General features: G+C 59.1%; 7 protein-coding genes across 7 annotated transcripts; 5 read left to right on the top strand and 2 right to left on the bottom strand.

Moving 5' to 3' along the window:
* Positions 1-916, top strand: K437DRAFT_52380 (alpha/beta-hydrolase; the record flags this gene model as incomplete). Its single annotated transcript, XM_013384680.1, has 2 exons — positions 1-372; positions 481-916. Coding segments are annotated over 2 exons (725 nt in total), but the record flags the coding sequence as incomplete, so codon positions are not given.
* A 3,312-nt stretch (positions 917-4,228) lies between these two features.
* On the top strand, positions 4,229-10,850 carry K437DRAFT_52359 (uncharacterized protein). Its single transcript, XM_013384679.1, has 3 exons — positions 4,229-4,397; positions 4,462-8,997; positions 9,058-10,850. The coding sequence occupies exons 2-3, from the start codon at positions 4,519-4,521 to the stop codon at positions 10,780-10,782; spliced, it is 6,204 nt and encodes a 2,067-aa protein (XP_013240133.1). The 5' UTR covers positions 4,229-4,397; positions 4,462-4,518; the 3' UTR covers positions 10,783-10,850.
* Positions 10,851-10,918: 68 nt separating this feature from the next.
* K437DRAFT_265243 (uncharacterized protein) lies at positions 10,919-14,638 on the bottom strand (the record flags this gene model as incomplete). The annotated part of the gene is made up of 2 exons (XM_013384678.1): positions 10,919-11,035; positions 11,105-14,638. The coding sequence occupies 2 exons, from the start codon at positions 14,636-14,638 to the stop codon at positions 10,919-10,921; spliced, it is 3,651 nt and encodes a 1,216-aa protein (XP_013240132.1).
* Positions 14,639-15,886: 1,248 nt separating this feature from the next.
* Positions 15,887-18,668, top strand: K437DRAFT_260047 (uncharacterized protein). Its single transcript, XM_013384677.1, has 3 exons — positions 15,887-16,219; positions 16,310-17,240; positions 17,333-18,668. The coding sequence occupies exons 1-3, from the start codon at positions 16,095-16,097 to the stop codon at positions 18,401-18,403; spliced, it is 2,127 nt and encodes a 708-aa protein (XP_013240131.1). The 5' UTR covers positions 15,887-16,094; the 3' UTR covers positions 18,404-18,668.
* On the bottom strand, positions 18,549-19,371 carry K437DRAFT_260045 (uncharacterized protein). Its single transcript, XM_013384676.1, has one exon. It carries the CDS (start codon positions 19,250-19,252, stop codon positions 18,986-18,988), a length of 267 nt encoding a protein of 88 aa, XP_013240130.1. The 5' UTR covers positions 19,253-19,371; the 3' UTR covers positions 18,549-18,985.
* A 239-nt stretch (positions 19,372-19,610) lies between these two features.
* Positions 19,611-20,212, top strand: K437DRAFT_52312 (uncharacterized protein). Its single transcript, XM_013384675.1, has one exon. The coding sequence runs from the start codon at positions 19,797-19,799 to the stop codon at positions 20,175-20,177; it is 381 nt and encodes a 126-aa protein (XP_013240129.1). The 5' UTR covers positions 19,611-19,796; the 3' UTR covers positions 20,178-20,212.
* A 2,845-nt stretch (positions 20,213-23,057) lies between these two features.
* Positions 23,058-24,958, top strand: K437DRAFT_229601 (Pkinase-domain-containing protein; the record flags this gene model as incomplete). The annotated part of the gene is made up of 3 exons (XM_013384674.1): positions 23,058-23,515; positions 23,641-23,984; positions 24,354-24,958. Coding segments are annotated over 3 exons (1,407 nt in total), but the record flags the coding sequence as incomplete, so codon positions are not given.
* Positions 24,959-26,622: the final 1,664 nt, after the last annotated feature.

The raw sequence follows: 26,622 nt of genomic DNA, 5'->3' as shown, positions 1-26,622 counted from the left end.
CCGCTCGGCGCCTTGGCATTCGCGTAGTGGATAGTGACTATGCCAAAGCGCCCGAGCACCCCTTCCCGGCGTGCTGGCAGGATGCAGCAGACGTGATCAGGTGGACGCTCGGGCAGCCGTGGTGCTCGGGCAGCGTCGCACTGACCGGCTGGTCTGCCGGTGGGAGTCTCACGATTGGCTTCTGTGCGCCGAACATCGCAAAGAAGTACGGCCTCAGCCAGCAAGAGACCGACGCGATCAAGGGTGGCATCAGTTTCTACCCGCCTATGGGCGCGGAAAACGACGCACGCGTAGCGGGCAAGAATGCCAAGAGCAATGAGTGGTTGCAGGAAAATGGGATCCCCGGAATTGGGTTCACAATGAGGATGCTCGGTGAGTGAATACTGCTGCCATGCTAGTACCGATGATGCATTCTTCTGACTGCATGGAATGGCCCACTTTTGATTCGGATACCCGTGTGCTACATATCGGTGCGCACAGACTTCTTCAACGCCTGCTACATGCTGAAGACGGACCCATCCGAGATTCCAAAGCTGCCCGAGCTCACACCGATCCTGCAGTCTTCGCCCGCTTCCGTGTGGACCAAGCCGCTGACGATCGTCACCGCCGAGTACGACACGCTGCGCGACGAGGCCGAGCAGTTCGTGCAGAACCTGCAGGCGGACGGGCATCCGGACGTCGTGGTATACACAGCGAAAGAGACGAGCCACGGGTGGGAAACGAGAATCACGCTCAATGAGGAGCAGTGGACAGCCAGCACTAAGGGCGGCTTGGCTACCAAAGAGGCGTATAATTTGGTGGAGACGAGGCTCAAGAAGGTGCTCGGCCTGTGACAGGCAGGCGGTGCTCACTTATTGCAGAACTGTAGTATAACAAGGTGGCTCTAACCTTAACCGTGCAAGCGCCTGGACCTGGCACATCTGACCGTCATATCATTGCAAAGACGAGGCGTCGCAAGGTCTTGTACATGCTTCCGATATCGCTGCCTGTCTGCGGGTATGAACATTCCTGCAGGCGCACAACGAAGTCATCCTATCGCTACCTCCTTTTACTACAAGGTCTGTGAGCTCTGCAAATACGAATGAATATACATACATATTGCATACATACCTCACCCAGGCATCGGAGGACGAAGACCCCGCGGGCGTGTCTGACTCAGCGCCTTTTACCCTTCATGGGGCTTACTTGCGGCGTTGACGCTCGTGCCTTTTTTGTTCTGGAGCGGTTGAGCAGTGCGAATCTCACCGCCCCCATCTCTGATCGTTGACCTTACAAATTGATCCATCGTCTTGCCTCCAGCCTTATGTGTACATGAGTAGCAGCGCAGTCACAGCGGCTTGGTGGAGGCGAGTCTGAAAGGCAGACCCGCGGTGTTTCAAAGCCTCGTCGATCTGCCTGCCGCCCGCGAGGCCCAATGAGCCACTCCCGTTGCCTTTCCTTCACCTGTGCCATGATCTTTGTCACTGAGATCATGTAAGCACCAGCGCGTCGGCACATATGTACAGCACGAAGCATACAACGATGAAGCGCGGCAGAAATGTGCAGTTAGACGACCAAGCCGGTCAGGAGCAAGTGGTCAAGCTGATGAAGCAACAGAGAGCTGCAGCAGCTGAGGTGATTAGGGTTATTATTCCCTATTCAGCTGCTAGCTGAACTGTAAAATGGACTAAAATAACGGCCTCGGAAGTCGGTATTCAAAATTATGGTGACTAAATTAGTATAATTATTTCTCCACTCCCTATGTAAGAGCGCTGCAAAGCGCAGGGTGCTCTAATTCCCCTCGGAGCTTGGTGTGTATATGGCATTTTATGCCTGGCATTTTATGCCGATGCCGTGCCTCGTTAAAATGGATGGAATGTTTGCTGTGTGCAGTTTGCTCTTGAACGGTGCTGATCCTTTTTACACATCAAAAGCCATAAACGCACAAAACCATGCCCGAAGGCTCCCGAAGAGTTGTGCATGTTTTTCATGTTGTTAAAGTGCATAGCTGTGCCGGACTACTCATGGAAATTTGCAGGTCGCTGGGCTTTATAGCCTGCTAGCCTGTGCCCGAGGGAGGGGGCTCTATTTTTCTCTGGACTCCCAGTATCGAACGAAGCTTATTGACCTTTGTTGTATCTGTGGCATGCGGTGCAAAAATACAGTTGCGGCCTGCAGTCCTTGCACATTCAGAGCTGTACATACGACATGATTGTGAGGCTGGACGCCGCGAACCCCGAAGCACTATAAGAAAATAAAAATAAAAACGCTCAAGAATCGAGAATGGAGCACAATGAAACGTTGCGAAGCTTGACAGCGTTGGACAGGGCGACGCAGCGGACATGCGAGAAGACTGGCCATTTGGCGACGATGCAAGAATGCGAAGTAGATGGGGAAGTGGCAAAGCTGTACAATAAATAGCAAGATCATACATGAACCACTAGCCCACTGCTGCCCCTTCGTCTGTATTGCCTATCAGTGCTCAGAGCAAGAAAATGCAGCTGTCTCGTTTGTAGGAGCAGGCGGGAGCTATGAGAACCCTGACTGTCAGGCGAGTTGCAGGCTCGCAGCCTTCTCATGATACACGAAGTGAAGCCTTTTTCCAAGGTGGATATTATTTTTACTTCCCACATGTCGCCAACATCCTCCTGACAATCTCATGAAGTCATCGCTATGCGCATCGCCCCCATCTCACGTCTTGGAAGTTAGAACTAATGTTTTTATTATGTATCGATTGAATTTGGTGCGCGTTTGACAGGCGAGTAGGAGGGCGATGTCAACTGTCAACTCTGCACGGCACGACTGCTGAGTGCAGAAGCCAGAACGATCCTTGGCCAGCCAATGACATATACATACATACTCTAGCAGCAATGGTGGTGGGAGTGCGGGGGTTGAAGTTGCAAAGGGGAAGCGCAGGTCACAGTCTTGTCACAATCACTGATCACCAAGGAAGAAATGTGACAGGGAGAGGCCGATTGCCGGCTGACGCTATGCCTGTTGCGCTGTTTAAATTTAGCCTGGCCTCGATGGCGAGTTCACATTCCATTGATCATGTACTCCACAGCCGGCGTTTCTTCCGGTTTTCTTGCAAGTCTCTTTCGAGTCGTGCGTCAATCTGGTCGCAAAATACAGTGATTTTACAGAATCCAATGTACAAGGCTGCAGAAGCCTCAACTGGGTTACTTGCAATTTTCCATTTTCCTGCAGACAAAACACTTGCTAAGAGTGATCTCCGAGAAATACAATGTCGCACCACAGGCGCTACGAGAGCCGAGGCGGAGCGATGATCGTGCCAGCCCCACAAGACACCATCTGGGCGATATTCGGTCGGAATTTTGATTGGAGTCAAGTCGCCACAGTCCAAGTTTGCGTTTTTGGCGGTTGGCCAGAGGATGCGCAATCAACCCGCGTTTCATCATCACTCCGGCTGACAGGCGCTGCTATGTATCACACATACCTATCATGAGAGACGCACACTCGAGAGGCAGTTGTTACAGGTCCGTAACACAGCTTGGGAGCCGAACTTCATGCTTGTGAGCATCATCGCCATCTTCTTTTCGAAAAAGCACCGCGAGAAGACGAAGGGCGGCAGTGCTGTGGCTTTGCATGCTCCTTTTTGCTTTGCGAATGCGAGGACAACATTCTTGTCCAGTGTCTGCTCCAGTGTGTGGGTTGACATTAATCTCTCGTCGCATACGTCGCTGCGCCATCGACGTCGTCATCGACATTCGCTCACGCTCTCCGCTGTGCATAGGGGTATCACGCTGTCGGCAGTTCATCTCGCTCGGCCGCGGGCTTTTGCATTTCGCTGCTCTCGTCAACCCCAGCCCATACTCGTCGTCTTGGAAACGTAACGCACCCAATATCAATTCATGCGTATGCCTATCGGGATTCGGCCGTTTAGAGCTTTACAGTGGGAGCCGACGAGGAAGTCCGAGCTCAACTAGACTCCGCCACCGCTGGCCTGCGCCCACAGCTCGTGCTAAAAGTGCGGGGCGCACGGGCGGCTCGACCCCTGGCTAGGGGATCATTGCGTATCAAGTGGCCAACGCCAGGATACTCAAACGACTTGCCTGTTGCTACCCATCTGAATAACAATCAAAGCCACACTGGGTGTCGCTCCTTTTCAACCACTCGCTCGAAGCAAAAGTATAGGTCAAGGAGTGCCACGTCTGCTCGCAGCTTGACTGGCAGCAGTTCTGGACGCCAACTCGCTTTCTATTCGATCAAGTTTTTGCGCGTTTCAAACGGGGGGAATTCGACAGTATCAACTTCTCGACCGATCTCGTTTATAACGACCTCATCACGTCTACCAACAAACAGCTTCTTTTGCAATGTCAGAGCCGGGTCGCTGATGGAAAGTTCTTGAATGTGAAGACCGTCCCCAGTCATATCTATCCGCCTCAGGTACAAAGCATGTGAGTGACTCCAATAAGCGTGCACCGATCTGGTGCTGACAATTCCTTGAGCTGACATCCGCAGAGTGGCAACATAGCCGAACTCGGAGCACAGCCTATCGGGCTGCAGGACGGATCGGCCATGTCGTCTGCTCCTGACGATGTGCCTGCCGTGGCAGCGGCCGGCTCTAGCAGGAACAACATTGCTAGCACCATAAACGAAACAGCTTCGAAAGCAGCCTCAGCCTCATCGGACACGTGTCTCTTGGCAGCATCTCATTCAGCCAAGCAGGCCGAGCGCGAAGCGACAGTGCTACGAGCGAGAGTTCGCGCGTTGCGCGAAAAGAAAAAGCGAGAGCTTGCTCTGGCTGCTGCTGCTACTGCTTTGCCTTCGGCCGATGAAGGTGCTGTTACAGCAGCATCAGAAACCGGCTTAGACCTGCTTTCTCCGCCACTTACTCCACATGCTGCTGTATCAGCAGGGTCAGAACCAAGCTCGCCCAGCGCTGCCTGTTTTGCGCTTTCGAACAGCTCGTTAAGCGAAACATGTGCGGACTCCTCCTCAGCGCCCTACAGTAGCACACTTACCGATATTCCACAACTGCCGGGTAAGCTGCCACACGCCTCGAACACCGCTTCGCCGACACCACCGCAGCAGCATGTCTGGCGCGGATCAGCCACTCGAAGGCAGTCGCCGGGCCAGGCTGGTCTCGGGCTTGGGCTGGGATTCGCGGGTGTTTGCGTGTCAAGCGCGTCGTTAGTTGATCCAAGGCATCTGACTTGGATTGCTACGGAGGAATACGAGGATGAAAACGTGCACGAGCAAGAGCAAGGCTCGGGTTCCGACATACTGGAGCCAGAAGACCGAGCCAAAGGAACACTGTGGACGAGACGAGAAAATGCCGACAAGGAGGCTAACTCACCTTCTGCAGATGATGGTGGAACTGTTGAGTGGCATGATGCAGTGCAGCAGAGTCGAGGGGCAACCGCGCAACAGCAACAGTATCAGTGCACCGCCTCCTCTTCGTCGCTTGCAGGTCCGAGTTCTATACGCGGGAAAGGGCAGACTTCACAGTCGCAGCAACTGCAAGAGGCCGAGCAGGAGCGCCACATGTACAAGCAAGGGTTGGAGGACCGGAGGCATGGAAAGCAGGCAGCCAATCTGTCCATCGATTACATCAGCGCGACGCGCGACAAATGCTCCAGCACCGAGCTCTCACGGAGGAGTAGAGAAGGCAGCACGAGCGACTCGACGAGCATCGACGGCCCAGATTCAGAGTATGTTCTCTCAGATGGCCTCAGTGCCTACTATTCGAAGTGCGCCAAACCTACTGCAGGGGCAGCGATGGGAGCAGGCACAGCCCGCCTGAATGTGCTGGGGCAGAGCCCCTCGTCGCCTCGCTCGTCCATCTCCTCCTTGGATGTGCTTCGGCGGCAGTCGATCCTCTCCAACTCGCGACGGACGGGCTCCATGCTTTCATCGCGACCGGGCTCAACCACAAGCCTGGCGTTGCCGTACACAATGGAACCGCATGGTACCAGTGGTGAGCAGCAGCTGCGCGCTTCCGTCATGCTCGAGCAGCTCGAGCGTGATCTAAGCATGCAGCGCAGGAGCTGCAGTATTGGCGGCGGCGGCAGTGGCGGCCCTCGACCCACATCTACCAGCGTTTCGAATGGGACGAGCAGCGCTCCCTCTCGGTCACCTGCACTGTTTCAGCTTGGTGCTGGTGCCGCAGGAGGCCTTACGAATGCGGCGGAGTGGTACTCCACGCGTCCCATATCTCCAGTCGGACCGCCGCCGACGGACCCGCTGCCGCAGACCCCTGCTTTCAGCAGCGGTGCCGCCGATCGGAGCTTGGAGACGCAGAGCAAGCGCAGCAGTCGCAGTCTCAGCAACAGCGGCAGTGGTCGAGGCAGCATCAGCTCGCAGCGGCAGCCCTCGTTGCACTCAAAAAGCTCGATGGCTAGTATGCGCGCCGAGAGCAACGCCACGCCATCGCCTTTCCTGGGCTCTTCGCCGCGCTCATCCTTCTCGAGGTCTTCTCTGCAGAACGCCGATGCACCACTCGCCGGCGCGCCCGCCTACCTTGCATCCCAATCTACGTCGCTGCAACTTCTCCCGCGTGAAGCGTTACTTACACCACCCTCCATAATGCCTCCCTTGCGCTCAATCAAGGCAATCAGCCGTGAATATCCCAGAGTGCGGCCGACGTCGACGGAGCTCAGCTCGGACGCCGATGGGAGCGCACTTACCTTGCATGCAACGGCTACGACACCGCGCCGCGATCGTTCCTCGTCCGCTGTGTCATCGCCCAGCTTGTACACAGCGGACGAGACGCCGCGGCGAGCGGACGCACAGGCGACACATCACCGTCTAGGCTCAGACAGGATAGACTATGATGAAGTATCTTTGGATGTCCTGCACCCTGCCCCAGATGACATGCCCAAGTTTGCCACTTCCAAGGGTCTCCTCTCACCCGATGAGCACGAGCGACGCAGGCAGAGCTTGTTGCGGAAGAGCGTTGGTGGACTGATGAGCGCTGTCGATTTGGATCTCGCTGGCTGGGGCGCCGAGGAGCTCACGGAGGAGTTGCAGGAGGAGCAGTTGAAAGAGGAGCACGAGAAGACGCAGGGAATTACATACTTCCACGACGACGGCGATGCTGCTAGCGACAGCAATGCAGAGCTAAGCATTGCCAACTCGATCGGCCACAGCACGTTGAGCTCGGTCGGCCACCAAGCCGGTGATCAGCATTCGCTAGGGCACCAGAGCGTAATCAATTCGCTTGGTCATGCGACGCATTCGTCGGCTGCGAGCACGGCTGGCCATTCGTATACATCCCCCGTGTTTTCTTTTGGGTCCAAAAACAGCCCATCGATTATAATCAACGAAATTGTCGAGACACCGCAGCCGCCGACGAGTAGCGCAAGTCTATCTCCTCATAATTCGGTTCCACAATCATCTGCCGCCAGTTTCGTCAGCAGGACTTCCTTCGCAGAGAGTCATTACAAAGAGGAAGAGGCGGAAAGCTCTGACGACTCCGTCGGCACGGCAACCCGCACACTGTCGGCTCCGAAGCCAAAGCAACGCTCGAAGAAGCATAGGCAGTGGGGCTTCGAGGAGCAGAGAGCTTCAGCACCTTCGCGTGCGGCCAGCTCGTGCGGCCTTGCTCGACAGCAGCAACAGCCAATAGTGGGACAAGTGTTCAACGAATTTGGTGCCCAGCACCAACACGAGTCGGGTCAAGGCGGGGACCTCGAGCAGTTCAAGTACTACGAGTTCTCTCCTGAGTTGCCGCCTTTCGCTGCTGGAATCAAGCCAAAGGACCTAACAGGCACTGGCACATGGGCGGCGCTTGTCGCTAAGGCGGGCAGCCAGAATGCATGGGAGGCTCATCGAAACAGCATCGCTTCCCAGCAGAGTGTTGGGCCGGTGTCGATGCGCCAGATCGCTGCCGAGGCGCGTTGGAAGCAGGAGCAAGCACGACAGGACAAAGAGAGACAAATGCAAATGATGTCCTCGATGTCCTTGTCTCCCATTGACCTCCTCCGACATGCCGAATCGCATATCTGCATGCGCTCCGCCTACTCGGGCTCGCCGTCTGTGTACTCGATGGACGCCACGTCGGCAAGAGGTTCGCTTCATAGCGTCGATGCTGGCTCCTTGTTCAGCATGCCCTCTCCGCTTCGTGAATCCCGCAGCTCGATCTCTTTGTCGCTACATACAGCAGAGACGGGCGTTGGTGACGATCATGTTGTCGGTCTAGGCATCTCCCCCGTCTGTAGAGCGGATAAGATGTATGCCGAGGTCTCGATGCAGACCTCGCCCACGAACTCGCCTCCAGGCTCTCCAGAGCGCAAGAGCGTCGAGATCGGCGCGGCTGACCAGGAGGTGTTGCGCAAGCAAGCAAGTGCGCTGAGCCAGCGTTCCCGCTCTCGCTCGCTCCTAGAGACAGAAGTCGAGCTCGCTCTGGAATGCAAGTCAGGTGGCAGACGACCGCTGCCTCGAAGGAGCAGCACGAGTTTGTCCAAGTCGCATGAGCTCCCTGCGATGGAATGGCCGCCAAAAATCAAAGCGCCCCGTCTGTCCGTACGACGCAGCCTTTCCTCCCTCAACAGTCCCATCTCGCCAAAGCCATCCCAAGAAGCATCACCGTATAAGAGGTCTTTACTTGCTCAATCGCTTTCACTTGATTCTGATGAAGACGACGCAGGCAGTGAAGAGTCTGACCTCGACGTTGGGGAGTCACTGGAGGTGCTTGCAAAGCGCTCTGGCATCTTTGACATTCCGGCTGCGTGCGGCGCCAAGCGCAAGCTCCGCGAGAAGAAGAATGTACGGGAGAGTGGCACAGAGGGCTCGTCGGAGCTGCAGCCATCTCGCGTCGTCAAGCCAATCCGCAAGTCATTAATGCACGAACAGCAATCCAAGGCCGCAGATGCATCCAGCTCCTATTCATCGAATGCCGTTGTCTCGCTTTCCCCGCGGATACCTGTGAGGACGAGCACGGGCAATCAAACGCGGCGCTTTCAAGAGCGGGCGACAAGCCCTGACCTCTCGATACTGGATGATGCAAACCCAGACCTCCTCGCCGACGATCGATGGTTTGAGGAAGAGTTGCAGGTGCGTTACATTGCATAGCGTGTAGAAGTGACGACTATGCTGACATTCAATTTATCACAGGCTCATTCCCCTGTGCTAGCCAGGCTCGATGACGACTCGCCGCGTTCAAAACGGATGGGTATGTCCATAACAGACAATCCACAGCGCGGCTCACGGCTCAGCGCTGGACACAGCATCGGCCATTCCGTGGAGATGCACGAGGTATCCGACGTATCGACAGCCGGCCACGGTCCAGTGCAATTGGACCAGCTGAATGAGCGCTTGAAGGGAGCTCGCTGGAGTATTGAAAAGCTCAAGGTCGACACTTCCATTGAACAGGGATCGGACACGGAGTCTCTCGAGCAAGCAAACGCTGGTATTGCCAAGTGGACAAGAGCGAATGCCTCCGTGCTAGCGCCCTCTCAAGACGAGGAAATCAAGCTTTCGGCAGCGGCTCCAGGTGGATTAGAAGATACAGCGAAGAAGTCAGAGGCTAAGGACAATGTGGCCGTCGAAGAGACGTCGCCTGAAAGCGTTGCCACGCAAATGGAGCAGACAAATACAGCGGCTGCAATTTGGGCTTCCGAAGTTTCCAACACCCCTTCACAGGCAGCGGTTGCTGGTATAGAGCAAACAGACAATGGTATGGCCGAAGGACACAATGATAAACAGCAAACCCTGCGAACCAACCATGGCTCCGACTTTACTGCAACCCCTGACACGATGGCCGCCTCTGTGATTTGGTCACACAGCGGAAGCGGGAGTAGGCGAGACAGCCGGTCGACCATCGCATCTAGCTATTCGGAAGGTAGTTACACGAGCGCCCACAGCAAAGGCAAAGAAAGCGCATCAAAGCCAACCTCCGAAGTGGGCCATCGTGTCGAGCAGCGGACCGCTCTGCCTGCCAGCACTGCACCTGCAGGTGTCTCACAATCGGATTTGGCGCCCCGTGCTCTTACTTTGAAACCGAAATTGTCCATGTCGAGACTTCGTGCTCCGCAGAAAATGCGGGTCGAGTGTGTTACATCGCCCGTCCCCTTGCCAAAGCAGGAGCCAGGCAAGAGTAATCATGCTTCGGAGGCCAAGTGGAGTGGTGTAGAGGACAGCGCGGTGACCCCTCCGGCTGACAAGTCTGCGAGAGGATCACAACTTCGATTGCCCCAGCCAAAGGCTAGGTCTCGGTCAAATTCAACCTCCTCATTCAAGTCAACCGCTTCGACAAAGACGTCCCCAACGAAGCTTTTTTCTCATGCTCAATCAAGGATCTCGTTGCCGAAGTCGAGTATCAGCGATACGAAGGGTGGGCTCAAGCGACCACAGAGTCCAATGGAGCTGTCCACGGCTTCGAGTCGCGCTTCCAATGGCAATTCAGATGATCTAGCCCCTCCAGAGCAGCCAACAAGCAAGGAGGAGGCGGGTTCCTTCGTGAGGAGCGCACCAAAGCCATCGCTGAAGATGCGCCCCTCGATGAGCTCGCTGCCCAAGCCATCAACGCAGATCCCATTGACAGGGACAATCCCTCGCCCCGCCGGCGCAGGACCTGGATTACGGAAAATGAAAAGCGCCGGAATTCTGGACGCGAAGTCATTCGTCCCGCCTCCTATCTCTACGATGCCGACGCTACACCGCAAGAAGAGCGCTTCGGGTCTGCGCGCCCCAACCACTCCAACCAGCAATGGCAAGATCAACGCCCTGCTCACGCCGGCTATCAAGCCTGCGCTGCCTCGCTCGTCCCTCCCAGCACCCAACACGAAGTCTACTGGCTTAACGCGTCCGTCTGGTCTCCCCACACCTGCCAGAAGCTAATATTTGAAGCCACCGTATCCACTTTTTCTTTATCACACGACATTTGTACAATACTGCAAAGATACCTCCAGTTCCACTTTGTCCCTTATACCACAAAATTGTATTGTCGGTGATTACCATGGAAAAGCTTATTGCATTACTGCCTCAACTTTGTCAACAGCCAGCCCTCGAGATCCTGCCAGAAGCCTTCGGCGCGAACCATGATCTTGCGTGCCTTCGTTGAGCTGCGTCCTGACCCGTGACCAGGCCGGTGCTGACCCAAAGGAAGGGTGAAAGAAAGAATAAGTCTCATAGCTCTCGATGTCATCACAGCACTGCTCACCAGTTCAAGAATCTTGCACATGACCGCCTTGCCGCCGACCAGGTAACGCGCTTGAGCTTCTTTGCCCGGCCCAAGGTCCAGCCTCTGGCCCTTGGGCAGGCGCTCGTCCAGGCGCTCAAGAGCGACGCCGAGCTCGTTAACGATGCGAGCAATCTCCACGTCAAGATCATCGAATGGGTTCGGTTGATAACCGTCGTAGTAATTACCCCCGGTCCGCGTGCCGCCACCGCCGCCGAAAGCAGAGCTGGCGTACGAGCGTGAGCCAAAGCTGCGCTCGCTGTGCGTTGGTGTTGAGGCACCCTCGCGTGAGGCTGCCGCAGCTTTCTGCGCGCGAAAGTTGGCGACGCTCGAATCGTGCGAGACGAGCGAGCTTCGCGCAATGTCGATCGAGCGCGAGGCGTCAGGGACATTCGCGAGTGCTGCGGCGGAGAGCGGTGTGCTGCGGCCACTAGCTTTGCGGGGGTTCAGCGAAACGGTGCCGCTGCTGTTACCGCTGCCAGCACCAGCACTTGCGCTGGCCGATGATCCGTGACTCGCTACGCCGCCGACATTGTACCGCGTGGGCGGGGGCCGGGAGGCCTTGCGCTGCGCCGAGTTCGTGATGCCGGACGGTTTCGCAAACATACTGAGTCTCTGGGCACGCGCAGCAATGACGGGTTCGGGTGTCTGCATGCTCAGGCGGCTCGCGCCAAATGAGATTGTGGAAGCAGTCGAGTGGTGACGGCTTGGCGACCTCAAGGGGATGCGCGAAGCGCCTTGCAGCGAGTCGTTCGACGCATTGGACTGGGCAGAGGCTGGGCGCCGGATTGCACTGAGACTGACGGAGCGATGATCTGCACCTGCTGAGAAGGTATCGGCGATACTGCCGTTCGACGAGAGACGCGGTATGAAGCTTTGTCGCATAGTTGCACGGTCTGTACTGCCGCTACCGCTGCTCGCGTCGTATCGCGAACATATCTCCTCGATTTCCTCCTTCGCATTTCCGGTGACGGAGGGTGGGCGGTAGTACGAGCCGAGCATCGACATTGGTCGCGCTGTGCCACCGCGACCCTGGTTCGTTCTTGCGGCACTAGCCAATGGCGCGCCAGTGCTGAACCCGAGCGATGAGCCGGAGCGAGGATGGTGCACGGTCGACGTGGATACGTACGAGTCGTCGCCTATACTCTCCATCGACTCATCCGCTGCAATGGAGCCAGCTCGTTGCGCCGCTAGCCTCGCATCGACACGGGCGCGCCACCCGCTTGCGGCCGACGAGCCGGGCATGACCGCCGCCTCGGGTGGCTCGGAGCCCGCTCGTGAGCGCGAGCGCGCATACGTTGGCGCAGGCTGCGGCGTCTTGGACCGTTCCGCTACGTTCAAACTTAAATCTCTGCGCGCGGATGCGAGACGGTACGGCGAAGAGGATATAGAAGGCGAGACGCCACGCAAGGGCGCGCGCTGCATGCTCTGCTGCATATGCTTAGGGACCTGCGAGCCAGCGTTCGCGTCGAGCACGCTTCGCGACTGCCAGGAGCTCGAGTAGATTTGTGCAGGGGGGCCGGCCTGCAGTGAAGAGGAAGACGACGCGGCGTTGGTGATGGCGCTGCTGCGTCCCATCGTCGGCGACGGGGACGGCGGCGGCCGGCGCGAGGAGACGCGGGGACCGATGTGCGCGTAGCGGCTCCCTGCCGCTCCGCCGTGCACAATGTCGGTGGCGGGCGCAGCACCGATGAGTGAGATCCTTGATGCGGCTGGTATCGGTACGGGGGCCGCCGTGCGGTTGTTGCTCTTGGTGCTACTGCTGCCGGAGCTATGGCCTGGTGCGGCACTACCACCACTGTGGCCGCGTTGCGAGCTTTTCAGCAACTTCTGCGGTGGCGTGGAAGCGGAAATAACGCTTCCCTGCGAGCCAGGGAGAGAGGAAAGGGAGATGCTCCTGCGGGGCGGCGTGTGGGCCACAGCGGCAGAGGCAGACGTTGATGGCGAAGTCGAGCTATGTGCTGCAATAGCGTCGTGGCCGTTAGGTCGCACGCGCAGGAGCGATTTGGTCGGACGCGTTGGCGATGACGACGCTGCGCCTGCTCCTGCTGCTGAGCTCTTGGTGGAGGAACGCATGTTGGTGCTGAGCGAGCTGCTGTTGCTCGGGCTGTCGGCAAGACATGCGGTGCTTTGATCCGCCGCGGCACCAGCGCCGGTGCCGCTGTTACTGCCAAAGACGACGTGGGCCTCCGCGCGCAGCTTGCGCTCTGTTCGCGCAAGGTCGCGCTCGAACTTTCCGACGCCATCGCGCAGGCTCTTCCAGCGATTGCCGAGCTCATGGCGGCGGCGAAGCAGGTGGCCATTTGACGTTGCGCGGTTCTTAAGCATGGCCTCCAGCCCGACGAAGGCCTTGTCGATCGAAGGAAAGTAGTACTCCTTCTTCACTTCAAGCTTGCGCCGCACCTCGCGCAGCTCGTCGAGAAGCATGCGCATTCGCTCCGCGCGTTCCGCGCAATCTTCCAGCTCCTCCTCCTGCTCGGTCGTGTCTATGTCGACCCCTCGCGCTTTTTGGACGGCCTGCTGCTGTTGGTGGCGCCACGAATGTAGCACCTGCATCTCCTCCTGGCACTTCCACCCAAGCTCGCGCGCGGCATTGACGGCGCGCTCGAGGCTGTCCATGACGCTCTCGACGTGCATGCAGGTTCCCTCAAGCACAGCCAGCTGCTTGTCCTCGACCAGCTCGCGACGCAGCAGCTCCACCTCATCCTGCACGGCGACCCACTCGGCTGATGCCGCCCCGAAGCGCGCCTGCAGCGACGCCAGCGAGGGGGCCGATGCATCTGCGCCCGCTGCAGCTGCAAAAAATAGCTCGTCGTCAAAGCTGGACGTGCTCGCCAGGGAGCTCTCGCTGCCGCTTCTCTTGAGAGCCGGCACGCCTGCGTCACTCTCCTCGTCAACGTCGTCTACCCTGCTAGGAGGAGCCTGTGCGAGAGAGGCGATCTCGAGCTCGAGTGCGCTGAAGAGGCGCGAGGCGCTCTGCAGTCGGTCGTCCAGCTGGATCATGAGCTGGTCCGCAGCCCTTTCCCGCTGATGCCCCTGATTGTCCTTATTTTCGCCGCGCGTGCCCTGCCCCGCTGCGGTGTCGTTGGCTGCTGGGACAGTAGCAGCACCAGGGAGCGCTACGGAGACGGCGTGCCGCACCTCCTCCAGCTGGAAGATAGCGCTGCGTGACGCCTGCAAATGCTGCAGGATCGCCTCGAGGGCACGAGCCGCTGCGCGCAGACGCTCGCGGCGGCTGCCCCCGCTGCCGCTGCCGACGAGCGCCGGCGCTGCGTGTGCATCCGTGCCCACATCCGTGTCGGGATCGGCGTCGGTCAGGCGCAGCGCCGAGATCTGCTGTGCGAGTTCCTGCGACGGCGAGAGGCCGAGCGCAATCGCGCTGGCGTTTGGCACGTCTGTCGCCACTGCTGCCCCTGATCGGACGGCGGTGGGTGTTTCGGGAAATCCTGGTGCCGCCATGAGAAGCGATGTGGAGGGAGAGGAGGAGGGGGGAATGGCATCTTGTACGGCTGCCATGGAGGACGAGCGTCGTTCAGGTATGCCTACCGCGCTTGTCCCTGTGGCTGCAGCAGAAGCTGCTGCTGCTGATGGAGTGGACGCATTGAGCGACAACGCCTCGGCGGTGGAGAGGGAAAGCGAATTGGAAAAAGCAAGCGGCTGCTGTTGTTGTTGCTGGTCTACGAAGGAGGAGCCGCGGATTGGTATGCTACTCGCGGGTCAGGGAGGGGGGGGAGCACTTGTCAGTCTTTCCTGCCTTGCGTCCTTTCCAGCTACAATGCCATCATAATGAGGGAGTGAAGTGGGAGTTCTTCTTGTACGCACCCAGGCAACGACGGCTGACGCTTGTGGCTCTTGGGCGAGAGCGCTGGCGCGGGGATGGCAGCTGCCATTCTATGGGCAGGTAGACCGGCCGCTTGCCTGTCTCAGGAGACAGTACAGCTGTCTGCAGCGCTGTGCAATTGATTCTGCGTTCGTCTCCGTCCGTTCGAGATGGTCGGATGGGCGATGGTTAATGGATACCGATGTGCTGTGCTAAATGCGAGGGTGTGTTGTTGTCCGGGAGTGTCCAACCCTTTGCATGGCCCAACACGTCCAGCTCTCTGCTGTAGCTCTTCACTCCACCGTTCGTGAGCGTGCGGTGTGAATCGGACTGAGTCGTACCACGTCCTTGTCCGCTGCATGCGCTCGAACCCGACACTGCGGCCGGCTTCCAGGCTGTGTCGTGTGCAGGGTGCAGGTTGCTGGATGGATATGGGGGGATCCCTCTGACGAGCTCGTGACAGGCTCGATACCCATCCTATCCTCTGGAGGCAACAGCCGCCTTCATGAGTGGTGGTGATCGTAATGCGACAGACACTACCTCGCTTCTCCACACGCGCGCGGGGCCACAATACAATACCACACAACACAATACAATACACTGTGTCCAGCCTCAAATGACTAATAGAATGCACTCCATGCCACAGCATACATATATGCCGTTACTGATGCACCCGCCGTGGCTCAGGCTCCAGCCTGCCTATGGGCGATGCATGGCAACACGCTGTAGAAAGGCTACGTATTTGGATGGAGATGACGACCACCCTCTCCATTTGAGGGGTGTGGATTGTGGAGCCTCTGTGCAGCTTTCTATTCAAAGTAGGGTTATACGCCCAAGCGCAGTCACACCAACCCATCCCCATCCCCCAATCCCACCCCCAGCTCGCATGCACATGCCATGTTTGGACGCTGGGGGCAGCAGCACCGCTTTACTGGCAACCAGCTCGGCCAGCCTGCGCGACCCCTCCGGCCAGAAGCGGCAACGGCAAGAGAATCAGCAAGGGAATCGGAAGCAGAAATAGCAGCTGGCTCAGCGGCGCAGGAGCGGCCGCCGGTATCTCCATAGCCCCACCCCCCGAGCAACCCTCGGCATCTTCCGTAGCGCAGCAGCGCCCACCCCTTACCCAGCCCTCTTTTGTCAATTCAGCCGACCATGTTCAAGGCGGCCAACCCGTACGACGAGCTCGTTGCCAAGGCCACAGACGAGCACCTCACCTCGGAGAATTGGGAGCTCAATCTGGATGTATGTGACAAGGTCTCTGGACAGGGCGAGACGGCGTAAGTGCTTGCGAGCGGTTGCCCTGCACCACACCCTTTCTCTGACACATCGTCTCTACCCGCCCGCAACTTGCACATACGCATACGCAGCGCCCGCGACTGCATCGCAGCAATCGCAAAGCGCCTCTTGCACCGCAGCGCCAACGTGCAGCTCTACGCGCTGACGCTCGCCGACAGCCTGTCCAAGAACGTGCCTGGGCATATCATCTACCCGGAGCTCTCCTCGCGCGCCTTCTGTCAGGCACTCGCCCGTTTGATCGCAGATGAGCGCAACACGCACGCCACCGTGCGCAAGAAGGCCGCCGCGAACGTCCAGCAGTGGGCCGCCGATATGGGCAAACCCGCCAAGGGTGGCAGCGGAAATGGCAGTAGCGGCGCTGTCGACGACGACGGCAATAGCGTCGGGGCCATCATGAAAGAGACGTACGACCAGCTCAAGCACCAGCACCCGAGCTTTTTTGACGACCCCGCTGGCAACGGCAGTGGCGCAGACGGCAGCGTACCCCCAACCGAGCCTTCGTCCGCGCAGCTGCGCCGCGAAGACGAGGAGCTCAGGCGCGTCCTCGAGCTGTCCCTGCAGGATCAGGGCGGGCGCCACGCCGTCCTGGACTCCGGCGCTGGTGCTGAGGGCAGCAGTGGTGGGAGCAGTGGCGGTGGCGGAGCATTTGCTGGGGCAAGCAGCAGCGCGATGACGGCTGCGACCGGGACCAGGGTCGCTGATCATGGGGTCAGCGGCGAGAGCTCCTACCCCGTGGCGAACAACACGACATCTTCCTCAGAGACTCCAAAGAAGGGTCAACAGCCACAGGCAAACGGCGGTAGCAGCACGGGAGGTGCAACAGGAGCGCCGGGAGCACTGGCCGCCTCGCGCGTTCGAGCTCTGTACGATTTCCAGCCGACCGAGCATGGCGAGCTGGCTTTTGCCAAGGGCGATTTCATCCGCGTGCTTGACAGCGTCTACGAGCACTGGTGGCGCGGAGAGGTCCGCGGGGAGGTCGGCATCTTCCCCGTCAACTATGTCGTACGTAGCGTGCTCGAGCCTGCTCGCGTCCTCGCAAAGTTGCTCTGGGAGGGCACGAAGCTGACGCGCGCATGCATTTTTCTCTTGCGCAGGAAATCCTCCCGGACCCGACGCCGGAGGACATCCAACGGGACGCGGAGCTGGAGGCGCGCATCTTCTCGTCCGCATCGTCAATCGACTTGCTAATCGCCAAGCTATCGTCGCTCGACCCGCGCAAATCGAACCTGTCCGACGACGAGGAGCTGCAAGACCTGTACCAGCAGGCGCTCAGCATCCGACCCAAGATCATCCGCCTGATCGACCGCTACTCGGCCAAGGTCGCCGAGCTCAAGGGCCTGAATGAAAAGTTCACCAAGGCAAGGGGCACGTTCGAAGGCCTTATGGAGGAGAGCCTGCAGCGGTGGGAGCCCAACAAGGCCGGCTCGTCCAACAGGGACTATCTCGGCCACCGCATGCAGCCGCAGCCGCAGCTGCAGCAACACATGTCAGACTACACCGGCTCGGCCGGTGCGCATGGCGACTTGATGGCGCAACAGCAACAGCAACCGCATCAGCAGCAGGACTACAGCCAAGCATGGGCAGCGTACTATGCCCAACAGGGTTACCAACCAGGTCAGTACCCACCCCATGGGCAAGGCCAGCCGCCCGCAGCAGTGCCCGCGACGCCGGGACAGGTACCCGCTGCAGGCGCTGTCAGCGTACCGCAGCCCCCGCCCGGCCTCGACCCGCGCGACCCGGCGTACGCGCAGTGGTACTATGCGCATTTCGGCCATCCTAACCAGCAGCAGCCGCATCAAACGCAACGGTACGAGGGGGGCTATGGCACCGTCCAGGCGTCTGTGTCTGCAGTGCCCGATAGCGCGGCGCCGCCTTCGTCAGCAGCTATGCCGACAGGCGCCGGTTCCAGTGGCAGCACAAGCGGAGCGCCCGTGCCGGCAGGCGGACCAGCGTCGTCAGTCGGGGGCGAAGCGGTGCCGCAGGACGATGAAAAGCGTCGGTTGTTCGAGCGCGCGCGCGCTGAAGCGGACGCGTACCAGTCCGCACACCGGGCGTACCTCTCCGGCCAGCAGCAGCATGGCGCAAGCGGCGCTGGAAGCAGCGGCAGCAATGGGCACGCCATGGGCATACACCCGCAGCAGACGCCGGGTGCGTCGGCGCCATAGAGCGTGGAGGGTAGGCATGCCTCTGGTCAGTTTTGGGACCGTGGCTCCGGCGGGTCACTCTCGCTACCACTCCGCTCAAGAGCTTGTCTGTGAGGCGCTGTGGATGATGGCTTGCTTGGTCAGGTGGAAGGAAGACAGAAAAAAGTCTGGTTGAGCCCCATCACGGTTCTCATTACACATAACCCCCTAAACATCTTCGTATTCCCGTTGTATCGTCTGCAATTCTTCGCATTGTCGACGCGCAGAGCGTTCAAAGCACGGACGATCTCTTGCATCCTGCATACACGTGTCTGCCTGTTTCCCTTTGTTTGCTTGCTCATGCTGACTTTCCAGCTGCGTACCGTGCCCCTAGCGACGAGGGCGCTGGGCAAGTTGGTGGTGCGGCCGTTCGGCGGAGCGAGGACGTTGTTCTGCGCGCTGCAGCACCCATCGAAGAGGACTGCGCTCGCATCCTGTCCATCGGCAAGGAGACTCGCCTGCAGCGGTCGCCGCTGCCATTGTACACGTGGCTTGCAAAGCAGCCAGAGGCGGAACGCAGGAAACGACGAGTGAGCTTGTCAGCATGTCTTCTCTTCCAACCTCTTACATGATCGCATGCACCACGAGACACCTCATGCCATCTGGCTGTGTAGACTGCCAGATGCCAACGAAATACGGCAGTAGCGCTGTGGGATCCGTGTCGCCTTGGGGAGTGAATAGATTGGACACGTTGCTGTGCGCGACACGAGCAGCAGTCAGCGCGGCGGGTTCCAATGCACGTAAAGCAAAAGTTACGCGGTTAGCCACTCGCGTGACGTAAAATGGCGCGCACGGGATCCCGCGCTTGGCAAGTTGGAGCGCTGGTAGCATCATCGCCCTGCTACCCGAATTGTACGACCCGTCTCCCCCTACTTTTGGCATGCGAACGTGATGCGGCGATGCTGATGCTTGACCACTCGACGATGCGCATATGTTGGTGCTAGGTCTAGTCAAAGCGTGCCAAGCGCAAGTCTGACCGAAGCGTGAAAACGGTATCGACAAAGTGCGCGATCCGGAACAGCGTGCACTCCCCCGCCGTGTTCAAGATCGATGTGGAGAGCGTGAGCATCGATGATCGAGACTGAGGGACTTGGACACAGCAGACTCCTCTTCCTCCTCGTCTCCCCCATTCCACAACCCCGAACAGGTAACACTGCCATGCGAGAGCTGCTCAGGGAGACGGACATTGTCAATCAAAGAAGGACTCGTGGGAATTGTGAAGAGACACTAATAACACAAGAACTGTTGTGTTCATGCGAGCCGTCGTGATCGACGCCTGCAGGAGTTACCCGCATCATCTCATGGTCCTTTTGGCGGCGCTGTGGTTGTCCTTCCTGTTACAGGCGCCAAGTGAACCAGAGGGACTCTCTGATTCATGTGCACTTCCAGGCCAGGAGATGAACGATGCGACGCTCAATGGTACCACTGTTATCCGACCCCCGATCTGCGGACGGCGATTGTGGCAGGCAGCATGAAGGCATTGTTCAGAAGGGAGCTGGCGAGCGAATATGTATTGTGCGGGTCAACGCAGGTCAAGCGGTTTCCAGGTGTTTGTTTGCTGCAACCGATCACATTGCGGGGTAGAATATGCATGCATGCATTTGTAGCAACCTTCGGCACATGTAGACGTCGGCCACGGGTCGGCTTGATCGCTTGGTCCGTGATGGCATATGCATCTATCTACCTTACGCTGCCGAATGCAGGTGGCTTGCAGCCACTGCATTCTGCAACTTACTGCTTCGTCACCCTCGACTAATCCCGACTCGCTAACTTGTTGGGACTGTGGGAAGCCTGCCTGCGATTATCTGTTGCAGTCGATCGTTCTCTACTTACCAGTGGCGGTCACCGACAAGTTCGAAGGGACAATCGTTGGAAGTTCGAGGGACATCTTGAAACGAGAGGGCTTCAACGCTCGAAAGCGTTCTCCAACCTGGCCAAGCCAACTGCCGAAGGCTATAACCAGAAAAGTGCCCAAAGTGGAGTCTTCTGCGACCATGACCTCCTTGTTGGACGGGATGTAACTTTTTGCGGTGCAAAGAGAGCAAGGGATGCTAGGCCTAATCTCGACAACTCGGACAGAACCGGCACCCTGGTTCGCAGCCACCGAGACCCACCGAGCGAACTCCGTTTCTGTTCTTGGTGGCGGGAGACATCACAGAGAGTGGTGGTGAGCGGCCCCACGGCGCGCGACGCGCTTCAAACACGTGTGGATCATCAGTGACGCGATGCCCTAGGCCCGCAACCCACAGGAAATGCGACAACCCACAGAAAGGTGGCCGGTCCTCTGACGCATTTGCTGTGATTTCGATGAATTCCCCCAAGCTGCCATCGCCAGCAGGCAGGTTCGGAGGCGGTGCAACGGTGCTCTTCCCTGTGTGCCAGTGCCGGCTCCGCTTGATGATGGACTTGCTCAGATAATCCAACGCGCTGGATGTGTCAGATCTTCAGCTCCATAAGGTGTTTCGGCTTTCTTATGGCGGCATTGGGTATCCGGTATTCTCCGCGCAATCCGCCCTCACGCAACGGAAGAGGGAAGGGTAGAGGGGAAGAGAGCAAGAGGGAAGAAGTCCAGAAATGCCAGAACCCGTGTTTCAGGTTTGTTTCCGCTGCGGCCTTCGTCCGAGCAGATCGCAGCATCTCCGTTCCGCAGTCCAAGAAAAGTGCAGGTTCTTCTTGCCTTCGGATATCGGAGAGCTGACAATGGATGAGAAGAGAGGTGAGGTGTCGCCTGGACTTGAGAGTCTGTTCGTCCCTTGTCTGTACATACGCGTCTGAACCAATGTGTAATAGCAAATCATCATGTCCTGTTGCACTGTTCTCCCTCTCGTCACCAGCACGGCTCATGCGAGAGCTCACGAATGTCTCCTTCCTGCTAATCCTGCATATGTACCAAGTCATCGCCGAAGCTTCCCGCTATGTACAACGCTATGTAAATCTGCAATCCCGTTGGGTAGATGGCGTTGCTGCGCTCGCAGTCCTGCATGCCGCCTAAGCGGATCCAGCGCGAGGTGGAGAATAAGTTAACAATGTGGAGAACGGAACTTTGACAAGCGGTGGAGAGTGTGCGGTCGTGTGGGTGTGCTACGTTTTGCCGCGCTTGTCGTTTCATCTGCCCCCCCCCCGGGACAAGTGGCTCCTTGATCCAGCGAGCAGCCAAGCACCGAGCAGGCCACCTCGTTGCCTCTTGTCGTTCGGCTTCGATGCCATCGTTCGTTGATGGCTGCGTGAGCTGGTTGGAGGGGAGCGCTATGTGTGGTTCGACGAGCACCCCGAAAGAGCTCCTCTCGCCGAAATCGTGACGGGTGGTGCGGCTTGCACATAGGTCTCATGTCACAGAGTCCGAGTTCTGCCTGAGCCAACCGATCACTGCATGTATGTATGTACCTGCGCGGGCGGGGGTGGTTTGCGTAGTAAGTATATCCACATATGCATATGCGCGCCAGCAAGCCCCGAGAGGTAGAGGCAGAGGCATGAGGACAGTGTGCTATGCCCATCAGGCACTGGGAGAGTGTGCAACCGCTTTCAACTCAACTCTAACTCGGGAGGCACCTCCCCAGTGAGCCAACTGGGCATGCAGTGGCAGTGGGCTGCAGTGCCTGTTGGGAATGGGGGAGATGGGGAAAGAGGGGTTATCCCACACATGCTGCTGGAACTGGGTGAAAGTAAACCACCCAACCCCATCCACCAGCTCGTCCCAGCCAGCCAGTCGCCAAAAGGACGACCCGTCATCATCGTCATGATCATCATGATCTTCACCACCACCTCCCTCATCACCATCACCACACACCCCTGTTGAGTTCGAAGCACCGCCCATGGTTATAGAGAGTGTGAGAGAGGCAGCGGCGACGACGACGACGACGTCAGATTGACCTGCGATATCCACCGCACCCTCGCACGCCCACCGGCCCCAATTGGACCGCGAACCGCACCTCATCCATTCGCACATACGTGCGTTGACGTACACTACCGTCTGCGTTGCATAGCAGCAGCAGCGACGGCTTGACAGCGTCGCCGACGTAACAGCATCACTTCAACTCACCACCAAAGGACATCAGAAAGGACATCAGCCTCCACGGCTCGGAAGCGAGCAGCTTGCGAGCCGGATCGACTGGGCGCTTACCACATCGGCTGCAGCCACTCGGAACCGAGACGCCAGCCAACCGCGGCAGCGATCGCTCATCCTGCTGCGAGGGACGCGGCGATCGCCACTTTTAGTGACTGTCCCCAGCTCTCCCTTCTCAGCTTTGGAGAGCCGAGTCACGCACCAGGAGACGTGTATGCGGCGAAGCGAAACGCACCCAGGGTGCACGACTGCAGCCTGTGCGACAAGGGGGCTTTGATTAAAAGGTCCTCGCTCGGCATGGCACCGGGAAATTTGCTTCGATCTGCTCAGTCTAGCAGCGCCAGCACGCTCATCAGCACCCCAACACCCCACATTGTCGCTACACCTGGTTCGCCCTTACCCGCGACTCCGGACGGCTCGGCTGCGATACCCGTCAGCATTCAGGCTGCCTCTCGCGCGTCTGCTTCGACGAGATCATCCTCTTCGTCTCCTTCTGTACGATCACGGTCGCGCTCTCCAGCGAAGAGGGGACCGCTTGCCGCGACGCGCTTCATCCCCGCTAACCCGCCAGCCATGCCGCCCGCAGCGAGCTCGACAGCCGCAGCGTATGTGCAGTCCAACGTCGGCGCATCCACGTCGGCTACCGCAACGGCGGCAACAGTGACGAACGCTGACGGTGGCAGCAGCACAAGCGAGTTGTCTCGCCATTCTCACTCTGTTGCTCAACAGGCCCACCAAGGCAGCAGCAACAGCAACAACAAGGCGCTCGTCGGCTCGCGGCGCGGCACGCGCTCGTCACGCCGACGCTCTGTCTCGGACCACATCCGCAACAGCAAGGGCGTTCCCGTGTACACCGACGCGGACCATCCGCTCGCACCGGCGCGGCTCGCCGCGCGTGGCTACCACAGTTTCAGCTGTCTCGGCGTGCCTTTCTACGTCAACCGCCGCTACCGCTTCATACGCGAGCTTGGTATCGGCGCATATGGCTGCGTCGCGCTCGCGCGGGACCTGGTGCTCGATTGCAATGTCGCGTGAGTGCCTTTTTCGCTTGCGCTTGTGAGAAAGAGAGAGGGGGAGAGAAGAGCATCTTTAGGTTATGGACTTGCCTTGCAGTGCGTGCTGACGTTGGACCCCTATCCCCCGTCTGTGCTATCAGCATCAAGAAGGTGACCCGCGTTTTTGAGCGTGACGTACTCGCGCGCCGCGCGTTGCGCGAGGTCGCCATTCTGCGGCACCTCAGCCTGTGCGATAACGCGACGGTTTTGCTCGATTTCGACGCCTCGTTCGTGCAGTTTGGCGAGATCTACTTTGTCCTCTCCGCCTCCGAAGCGGACCTGTCGCAGATCATCCGCTCCGGCCAGCAGCTGTCTGACGCGCATCTGCAATACTTTACCGCCCAGATCCTCCGCGGAGTCCGCTACATGCACAGTGCGCGCATCATCCACCGCGACCTCAAGCCCGGCAACCTGCTCGTCAATGCAGACTGCGCACTGCGACTCTGTGACTTTGGCCTCGCAAGGGCTTTCGCTGATTCACAGCGCCAGCACCAACAGCGCCGCTGCAGCGACAGCAGCCGGGGCGGCGACGACGCGGATGCCGCTAGCACCACCAGCACCACCAGCAGCCGGTCGTCTTCATGCAAGAAGCAGCATCCGCGCACAACTGCGGATCAGAGAGAACCGCGACGACGGCGGATACCGACCTCGCGCCTGAACTCGCCGAGCGCCATGGACATGGCTGAAAGCCTCCTTTCCACCGCTTCGCCCTCGTCCAGCCAGGCTGTCGACGTGGCAGCCGCAGGTGCAGGTGCAGGAACAGGTGCAGAGAATGACACGCTTGCTGACGGCACTGAGCTGAAGGCTGCTGCAGGCGCAAGCCCAAAGCTCAAAGTCCGCACGACCCGCCTTGACTTCCCGGGCGGGCCGCTGACCGAGTACGTCGCCACGCGCTGGTACCGCGCTCCAGAAATCATGCTCTGTTTCAAAGAGGGCTACGGCCCAGAGATCGACATGTGGTCTGTTGGCTGCATCCTCGCTGAGCTCATCGGCGGCCGGCCGATCTTTGCGGGGAAGGACTACGTCGACCAAATCGCGCGAATCAACAACGTCCTCGGCACGCCCGCACCCGAGACAATTGCCAAGATCGGCTCGGCGCGCGCTAAGACGTATGTGCAGAGCTTGCCGCAGATGCCCAAGGTCCCGTTCGAGAATTTGTACCCAAAGGCGTCGCCTGAAGCGCTTGACCTGCTCGGCCGCATGCTCACGTGGGACCCGCACGAGCGCATCTCGGCCGAAGACGCGCTGCAGCACCCATGGCTCAAAGCGTACCACGAGAGCAACGCACGCTGGCTCCCGCCCGAGCCTTTCGAGCGCTTCGAGGACGTCGAGATGATCTCTAGCTTTAAGCAATTCCAGGACGCGATCGTCCGCGAGGCCGACGAGATGCGCGCAGAGCTCGCCGCGCTCGACGTCGAGGCGCAGGCCGTTGAGGCACAGCAGCGCGGAGCCGACGAAGCTGCAGATACCCTCGGCCGCGACTTCAGCAGCAGCGTCGGGGGCAGCGACACAGGCCGTGAGCAGCTCAGTCGTCGCGCGATGAATGCTTCGAATAGCAGTACAAACAGCAGTGCCGACAGCGGTGACACCAGTTGCAGCGGCAGCTGCAGCAACACCATCGAGGAAGGCGCCGAAGATGCAGCAGGAGCGCGAGGCGGCGACACCGAAGGCTGCGAAAGCAGCGGCGACTCGATAGGCTCGCAGAGCGACGCTTCCGAGCACAGTCGCCAGAGCAGCGTCGTACCGACCAACGGCAGCGAGACCGACGGCGCTGTTGCTGGTTCTTCGTCCACCAGCTCCTGTAGCGTCTCAGGCCGCTCCGGCTCGCGCCAGGGCCATGCCATGTCCGCTACGACATACTGCTCGTCGACTACCACGCCGTTCTCTGCTCGGTCGGTCGACATTGACGGGGACGGGGATGCCGATGGCGACAGTGACGGTGATGGTGAGACCGAGCCGACGTCCCCCTCGGTGGGCCAGTCGACCCTCAGCTCGTTCAAAGGCAAGGCCAAGGCGCTCTGCCTGTCAGGCGTCGACCACCGCAGACACAAGCACGAGCACGGCTCGTCTTCCCGCTCGCAGCTACTACGCCTTATGCATGAGAAGGACTTCGGGTACGGCGTGCCGCGCAGCTTCGAGCAGATGAACATGCGTCGCCTCTCCGCCGCGCTGCAGAAGCAGCAGCAGGACGGCAAGGTCGCCCTCTTCCGCCGCCGCGCCATGTCCAACGCCGATCCGTTTGGCATCTCAGGCATCTCGCATGGCTGCATCTTCAGCGGCGGCGGTGGGCACGGAGGTGTCAGAGCAGCAGCGGCGCAGCAGATGCCGCGGCGGCGGCTGCAGCGCACGGGCAGCTCGGCGCGTTTGTTCCAGAGCGACAGCCTTGGCGACACATTTCCGACGCACGGAACGGACATGATCCGCAGGCCGCGCTCGGACGGGACCGAGCTTGCGCTCCTCAGCGATGATTCGGATACCGAAGAGGCTGGCGGTGCTTGTTGTGGAGACAGTGGTTGCGGTGCACAGGGTGGCTTCCAGCGCGCATCGTTTGGCCCGCAGCGATCGTACAACGCTGGGGCTTCTGCTGCCGCATCGGTATCTTGCCACCACAGCTGGCCCGTCGTGCACGTGCACTTTCTTAAGAAGTCGTTCGTGCGGCTGCGCTCGCAGCAGGATGGCGCCGACCAACAGCACTCACGGAGCAACTCGACGAGCGGGTGCTCGCCCGTCAGCACTAAGCGACAGAGCAGCGACTGCACCGTCGAAGCTGAAGCTGCTGCTACTGCTACCCTGCTGCCGGTCGGTATCGCAGCTAGGGCTACGCCGCCTGGCATTCCCTATGCGCACCCGCAACCCGCCATCGAGCCAGTAGTTGCTGCGTAGCAAGCAGGTTCCCACATCGCATCGCATCGCATCGTGCACAGCATACGCCCACACCGATTCACCGCGCGCAACGACTTTTGCATGATACATTGTATCCATTGTTCGTTAGCTATGAAATATCAGTACATCTTGCACTTGATATCTCTGGAATTCCAAGTTGTCGGCATGCTACAAGTGAAATGAGCAGTGTGCTTTCCCTT

Source organism: Tilletiaria anomala (genome assembly GCF_000711695.1).
Source record: "Tilletiaria anomala UBC 951 chromosome Unknown K437scaffold_160, whole genome shotgun sequence".
In the NCBI taxonomy this organism is placed as follows: domain Eukaryota; kingdom Fungi; phylum Basidiomycota; class Exobasidiomycetes; order Georgefischeriales; family Tilletiariaceae; genus Tilletiaria; species Tilletiaria anomala.
This window is presented reverse-complemented; position numbering and strand designations above follow the sequence as displayed.

Coding starts and splice junctions, on each gene's coding strand:
- K437DRAFT_52359 (XM_013384679.1), top strand. CDS start 4,519: ATGTCGTCTGCTCCTGACGATGTGCCTGCCGTGGCAGCGGCCGGCTCT. Junction 8,998..9,057: donor GGTTTGAGGAAGAGTTGCAG/GTGCGTTACATT, acceptor AATTTATCACAG/GCTCATTCCCCTGTGCTAGC.
- K437DRAFT_260047 (XM_013384677.1), top strand. CDS start 16,095: ATGTTCAAGGCGGCCAACCCGTACGACGAGCTCGTTGCCAAGGCCACA. Junction 16,220..16,309: donor TCTGGACAGGGCGAGACGGC/GTAAGTGCTTGC, acceptor ACGCATACGCAG/CGCCCGCGACTGCATCGCAG. Junction 17,241..17,332: donor TCTTCCCCGTCAACTATGTC/GTACGTAGCGTG, acceptor TCTCTTGCGCAG/GAAATCCTCCCGGACCCGAC.
- K437DRAFT_260045 (XM_013384676.1), bottom strand. CDS start 19,252: ATGCTACCAGCGCTCCAACTTGCCAAGCGCGGGATCCCGTGCGCGCCA.
- K437DRAFT_52312 (XM_013384675.1), top strand. CDS start 19,797: ATGTGCACTTCCAGGCCAGGAGATGAACGATGCGACGCTCAATGGTAC.